This window comes from Heptranchias perlo, chromosome 20 (assembly GCF_035084215.1).
Source record: "Heptranchias perlo isolate sHepPer1 chromosome 20, sHepPer1.hap1, whole genome shotgun sequence".
NCBI lineage: Eukaryota > Metazoa > Chordata > Chondrichthyes > Hexanchiformes > Hexanchidae > Heptranchias > Heptranchias perlo.
In genome coordinates, this window is record NC_090344.1 from 48804428 (window position 1) to 48811598 (window position 7171).

Sequence of the window (7171 nt, forward strand, 5' to 3'; positions counted from 1 at the left end):
CCAAGGCTGCAATGAGGTCTGGAGCCGAGTGGTCCTGGCGGAACCCAAACTGAACATCGGTGAGCGGGTTATTGGTAAGTGCTGCTTGATAGCACTGTTGACGACACTTTCCATCACTTTTCTGATGATTGAGAGTAGACTGATGGGGCAGTAATAAGCTGGATTGGATTTGTCCTGCTTTTTGTGTACAGGACATACCTGGGCAATTTTCCACATTGTCGGATAGATGCCAGTGTTGTCGCTGTACTGGAACAGCTGTCCCATTACCAGCCCCCTTTGCCTTGCACCATCATCAGTAAAACTACCTCTTTGACTGAGCTTTCGGTCACCTGTCCTAATATCTCTTTAATTTTAAGGAGGTTCTTAAAAGAGGGGAAAGAGGAGGAGGGGTTCAGAGAGGGAATTCCAGAGCTTGGGGGCTAGACAGCTCCAGGCATGGCCGCCAATGGCGAAGCAAAGAAAATGGGGGATGCGCAAGAGGCCAGAATTGGAGGAACGCAGAGATCCCAGAGAAATCACTGTTGGGGCAGGAGCAGATTCCTGACATAAAAAGAAAAAAAAATTTGGAAATACAGAGTTGGTGGTCGGCAGCTGAAAAGAGTACAGGTCGGTTGATGTTTCCTGGGCTCTACATTAAACTGTCTGCTCTCTTTCACAAGATGACAAGAGCTACTGTGTACTGCCAGCAGTTTTTGTGGATGGCAACAGCAGTACCATTACTGGCACTTGCTGTCCGAAAGAATGGAAGCAGTGGTTATGATCTGAAGTTACTGAAATCAGTGTTGAGTCCGGAAGGCTGTAAAGTGCCGAAGCGAAAGATGAGGTGTCGTCGAGGAATATGATCGGCAGCAGTAAAACTTCCCCCCCACCCCCCCCCACCAAGAAGGCAGCACTCCCTCAATACTACTCTGAAGATGCCAGCCTCAGCACTCTCACCTCTGAGTCAGAGGGTCGTGGGTTCAAGCTCCATTCCAGAGACATCAGCATATAATCCAGGCTGACACCTCAGTGCTGCACTGCCTTTTGAATGAGGTGTCCATCTACCTCTCAGGTGGGTGTAAAAGGTCCCACTTCACTCTTCGAAGAAGAGCAGGGGGAGTTCTCCCCGGTGTCCTGGTCAATATTTATCCCTCAACCAACATCACTTAAAAAACAGATGATCTGGTCATTTATCAATGCTGTGTGTGGGACCTTAGTATTTGCGAACTGGCTGCTTTGTTTCCCGACATTACAACAGTGACTACACTTCAAAAGTACATCATTGGCTGTGAAGCACTTTGAGATGTCCTGAGGATGTGAAAGGTGCTACATAAATGCAAGTTCTTTCTTCTGAAGAAGAGGGAAAAAAACAAACATTCTTGGGCTGTCCAACAGAGGAGGCACACATGAGGAGGTGAAAATTCCAAAGAATCACTTGGGAATGGGAGAGTTTTTAGACTTCAGGAATGTTGCATGCTTCACCATTTATTCCCCCAAACAAAACTTTTAAGGAAACGTGTGAAAATGAAAAAGGAAACCAATGTGTTAGAAACAGAACTCAAAATTTAATCAACCAAGGAAAAGGCTTTCTCCTCCAGTATAGTAATATATTAACCAATAATTTAAATAATAATAAATAAATAATAATAATAATAATAAAACCTTAACATTGAATCATTTGTACAATCACCACAACTAAAGTTCCAAAACACAACACCTTAGTTTCACGAAAGTTTAAATCCAAATAATTTGAAGTAAAACAGTAGCAAATATTGCTACCCGTACTTCATTAACATATTTTAACATAAATCATTTCAGTCATGCATGACCAAAATTTGCATAACTAAGGGACAATTCTATCAGCTACTGATTACATCGATCTGTCCCGAATGGATTTCGAATTTTGTACTTAGTACATACACACGCTCTCTCTAAACCAACAACTCCTGATTTGGGTTCTGAAATGCACTGCAAAGAGTTTGAGTGGGTCTTATTCATCTGTGAAGATGGTGATTCCCTTTGTGTCCATTTTGACAGGCTGTTTGTTCTTTTGGGCGGTGCAGATGTACCAACCGCGGTGCATGGCCGATTCAAACTCAAAGCCCATGCCAGCGCTCCAAACCTTCTTAAAGAACACGAAGCGAAGCAGGTCGGTGGCACTGCTGATATTCTGCAGAGTCTTATCCCATTTCTATGCAAATAGAAAAAAAAAATGGATAAAAATTTAAATACAATTATATTTCAGATGAGAAAGCTGCAAGTAATTTTATTTCAGGATATGTTGGGTCTCCAAGCATATTTGTAAAATCACCAATTCTTCTGCCATCCATTTTCCTTCTTGGAGGAATTCAGCTGCTGTGGCTGAGGGGACGAGTACCCTGATATTAGGGCTCCTCCTGAGCTGACTATTTGGAAATGCACACGGTGATTGCAGGTTCGATATCTGGGCTATTCTCAGCTATCGGACCTCGACCAGGAAGGGGACAGAGGTGCTGCAACTGACCTCAGCAGGGGTTCCAGCTCCTGATCACTGTTGGAGATTGGATATTCGGTGAAGTAGGATAGGATTCGGCTGTGGTGGGAGACGGGCTGAAAGGTATGGGAGAGGGGTTTCCCTGAGGCTGAGGGACCAGAGTTCACAGGGAGCCCATGGTGGATATGGGCCATCACAGCCGGAGTGAAGGGAACATTTCAAAACCATGATTGGAGCCTCTGATAAATATAATTTGTCGGGAATGAACAAGGGCAGGCTTGCAGAAGGGGCAGATCCTCTAGATAGCAATGATATGGAGCTGTGTATCTGCCAGTTAACCGTGTGCACACGTATGAGCCCTTACCTCCACCTGCAGCCTGGGTCCGTCATGTGGTCCTGTGCAAGAGAGGAACATATTCCGGCCGTTGATTCCCAGAACAACAGGCAAATAATTATCTTCATTCACAGTTGCCTTGTAGTACCTCACGTCCAGCCTCACTGTAAATCAAAGGGGGAACATTTTAGCACAGTTGTCCGAGTACACTGAGACTAAGATTAATAAAAGCACAGCTCTCCAATTATTATGGGGCAGATGCACCATCTGGGGTGTAAATGAGTCATTCAGTTCAAATGGTCATAGGGTTCAATTAACCAAGGCAGCCACTGGAGCACCACAATTGGCCTCCGCAGCACTCCTCCAGGGAGGAGAAGAATTAGCCAATGTTCCCGCTCCTGGTCCCTATCCAGTGATTCTGTGGATATCTATCAGTCAGACTCGGCTATGATGATGCCCCCACCCATGGTCGAATAGCCTGCCTCACATTAAGAGTGACCAGGTGGTACTGGAGGGCGAGCGACTCCTGCAGAAATATGTCCCAGCCAAGAGACAGCACCTGTCAAGAGAGGAGGGGGAGGAGAGAATGGGGAGGGGCTAAGAAAGACTGAAAGTGAACTGGAGAGAATTTCTCCTCCTAACAGGAAGGTTTAAATATTTTGGCCAACTTTCCCTTATTTTTTACAGAAATAAAGAGCAAGAGGTTGAGGTTACTCACATTTATCCTTCGGCTTCTGCAAGAACATAGCCAGGAGCTTGAGGTTCTCCGAGAGCATCAGGGATCTGCCTTGCTCATCTCTCAATTTCTGACACTCACTCCGCATGAACCTGTAAGAGCTGGAGGCCTCTTCGGTGTCGTCATAGCTGATGCATGTGATGGCTTCTGTCAGCAGAAATCGAAGCGAGTTATTTACCACAGCAAATCAACGCAGATTAATCAGAAAAAAAAATAAAATGCTCGAACCGTAATTTTGCTTTAATATTTGTCCCCGGGACGTGGGCAGCGCAGGCAAGGCTGCATTTATTGCCCAGCCCTCGTCGCCCAAAGCTGGTGAGCCTTCTTCTCGATTCCTGGTGCTGATGGTGCTCCCCCAACATGTTCAGTAGGGAATCCCACAATATTGACCCAGCAACAATGAGGGATCAGCACCAACAGAACCACTGAAGGCAGCAGACAGCCAGCAGTGGTGATGCCACATGCCACACTGGTGAGTGGAAGCAGTGGCCCCCTCTCGGAGTCCTCGATCAGCACTAACAGAATGACAGCACTGAAAAGGAAATGCTTCTTACCTTCCACCAGCGCATCAAAGCTCCCGAGCAGGTCGGCGTCCTCAAAGGAAGTGCCATCGTGCTCCCAGCCATCGTCGGACGACTGCTCCAACTTCTTTTTGAATTTTTTAACGGCAAGGACTAATATGACGGCCTTTTCCAGCGAGAGGGTGGCATTGCCGGCCGCGGTTATGGATGAGGATCTCCCAGTGTTTTTCAGTTGGTTGCTCTCTCTGTCTGATCGGCGTCTGGCAGTGCTCGCCTCCATTAGATTTGGTAAAACCTCTTTGAACGGGCTCTGCAAAAACGGGCAAACAGAATCAAGTTCACTGCCTTCAGACTGGGTGAATGGTGATGTGCTTTCTTTACCCGAGCCACCCAGAAATGCCTTTTTAATTGGGAGTTGAGATGAAGGAATGCGGTGTCTCATTTCATGCAGCTCATGAAATATGAGCTGCAGTTAGGATGCTTTCACAGGATTGTCTGGAGATACTGCAGTTCGTGCAAATAAAAACCTCCCTACTGCTACAAATGCCCCAGACTGATGCCAGACGGGCTGGCGGGATTGGGTACAGGACAGCCGAGACAGAGGAAACTCTCGCACCCAGGATTGGTGGGCTGGAGCCTTGATTGGAGCCTGGGAATTTAAACTCTGCACTGAGAAAGTACCTTCTGAAGGGGCTTCTGTCAGGCTGCTTTGGCATTGTGATTTCTGCTCTCTCAGAGCATTTTGAATATTTACCCGCTCAAGCTGATTTGAACTTTAACAAAATGCATGTTCTTCCCCCAATCTCAGTTTGGTATAATGAGACCCACCCTAGGTCCCAGTGAAATATCCTTACCTTGACCAGGGGGCAGGAGGTAGGAGAAGTGAGACAAGAATCCCTTCTGTGTCGGTGACTGGAGGTTCTGTGGATTGAGCGATAGTTACAGTTAGTTTATATGAAGGAAACTGAACTGGCTTCAGTGGCATTAACAACACATGAAAGCAGCAACAAGCTGGTTAAACGGGTTTGAAAAAAAAACACTCTTGTTGGTCCCAGGTGCTTTAAACATAAGTGTAAAGAATCTTACAACACCAGGTTATAGTCCAACAAATTTATTTGAAAATCACAAGCTTTCGGAGGCTTTCTCCTTCGTCAGGCGAATGTGGAAACATAAGTGGAAGCATAAGAGCAGTGTGCGGGTACAGCACATGGGATCCACATGTACAAAATTATGAGGGGCACAGATAGGATGGATACTAAGGAGCTTTTTCCCTTCGTTGAGGGTTCTATAACAAGGGGACATAGATTCAAGGTAAAAGGCGGGAGGTTTAGAGGGGATTTGAGAAAGAACTTTTTCACCCAGAGGGTGGTTGGAGTCTGGAACTCACTGCCTGAAAGGGTTGTGGAGGCAGGAACCCTCACAACATTCAAGAAGCATTTGGATGAGCACTTGAAATGCCATAGCATACAAGGCTACGGACCAAATGCTGGAATATGGGATTAGAGTAGACAGGGCTTGATGGCCGGCGCGGACACGATGGGCCGAAGGGCCTCTATCCGTGCTGTATAACTCTATGACTCTATAACTATCCCCAACACTGCTCAACTACCCATCTGTGGGTAGGCAAAGGGCGGGCGGACAGAGAACGAGCACTGCGCCACACATCCATGCAACTGCTGGCGACTGCCACAGTCCTGCAGGGGGAAGAGGAGCAGGAACGCAAAAAAAAAGATTCAGACCCTGACGGGAACATGACACACGCTGGCAGAGGCAGGTAACTCACAGTCCTGGCAGCAGCAAAAGCCACTTCACACTCTGGAACCACCGAGTGCCTGCTCGTGGTCTTGGTGTCTTTTCCACAAGTGTTCAGAGAGAGACTGTTTACTGACCGACACTCAGGCAGCTGTTAACACTGACTGCCCTTCATGGGGCTTTCACCGGCCCTCCCCAAACAGCATGAGTAAGATTTCCTTTAGCTGCTATTTCTCGTCGAACGACAAGCATTTTTTTTTTAGAAATCATTTGCGATTCCACATCACGACCCGCGATTGTTCGTTCCACAGCAACAGCGGAAATGTTGCCGCTATGTTTCCAATGTCACTGGATGTTCAGTGCCATGGGGAGCCCCATCTCCTTCACTTCATCCGGCGGCTGTCATATCATCTGTGCCTCAACTTTTAACACAAGCAGTGCCCCCTCTCCCCCTCAAATGAACAGAGAGGAGACTAAAACTGATTCGTTTCTCCAAAATCTTCTTTTCAATCCTTTGTGATGTGGAGATGCCGGTGATGGACTGGGGTTGACAATTGTAAACAATTTTACAACACCAAGTTATAGTCCAGCAATTTTATTTGAAATTCACAAGCTTTCGGAGGCTTCCTCCTTCCTCAGGTGAACGATGTCACACTCCGAAAGCTTGTGAATTTAAAATAAAATTGCTGGACTATAACTTGGTGTTGTAAAATTGTTTACAATTGTCAATCCTTTGTGATAAGGAAATCACAGAAAAATTGCTCTGATTTGGATTTGTTCAGTCAGACTGCGATCATCCCGCTTGGGTTTTAAACGTGAAAAACCAAATCCCAGCTCTTACCTCAAAGTTTCACTCTCAACAATCGGCGTGGTCATGGGTCCAGCTTCAGTCCTCATGTCTCCTTTCTCCACGGTAAGTTTGAAGTTATCGGTTGCTTGGGGTTATATCTGGCTGTGTGCCCAAGACTATCAGGATGTCTCTGTAAGGATTACTGAGTCAATATACTCACAAGCATCCCTCAGCCCTTGCTTTATGCAGAGCGCCCTCCACATGCTCCTCCCTTCAGGGGCAGGCCGTTTCTCCGTGGTTGGAAATTTTATGATTGCACAGTAAATTTTTTGATGAATTTTTTTTTCTTGAAGTTCCTCAGCTGGCGGGTATTCCCTGAATTAACCCTTTCTCTGCGGGTATCCACGCACAAAGTTTGAAAAATCAAAGGCCGCTGCAAAGGATTTTTAAAATGACGCACAGACTTTTTTATTTGTGGATGGCAGCATTTTAACATCTCAGTGGGATGATGTGGAGGCTGAGAATCTTATCGGTCAGCTAATATTGCTGGACAACTGGCCACATCACATACTATATCTGGGATTCT

The 7171-nt window shown here is 46.3% G+C and overlaps 1 protein-coding gene across 1 annotated transcript; it reads right to left on the reverse strand.

The window, feature by feature from the left end:
• Positions 1 to 1542: 1542 nt before the first annotated feature.
• On the reverse strand, positions 1543 to 6814 carry LOC137336150 (interleukin-1 beta-like). The gene is made up of 6 exons (XM_068001631.1): positions 6637 to 6814; positions 4898 to 4964; positions 4077 to 4353; positions 3505 to 3669; positions 2817 to 2950; positions 1543 to 2170 (listed from the first exon to the last, which is right to left on the reverse strand). Exons 1-6 carry the CDS (start codon positions 6690 to 6692, stop codon positions 1970 to 1972), a joined length of 900 nt encoding a protein of 299 aa, XP_067857732.1. The 5' UTR covers positions 6693 to 6814; the 3' UTR covers positions 1543 to 1969.
• Between the last annotated feature and the right edge of the window lie 357 nt (positions 6815 to 7171).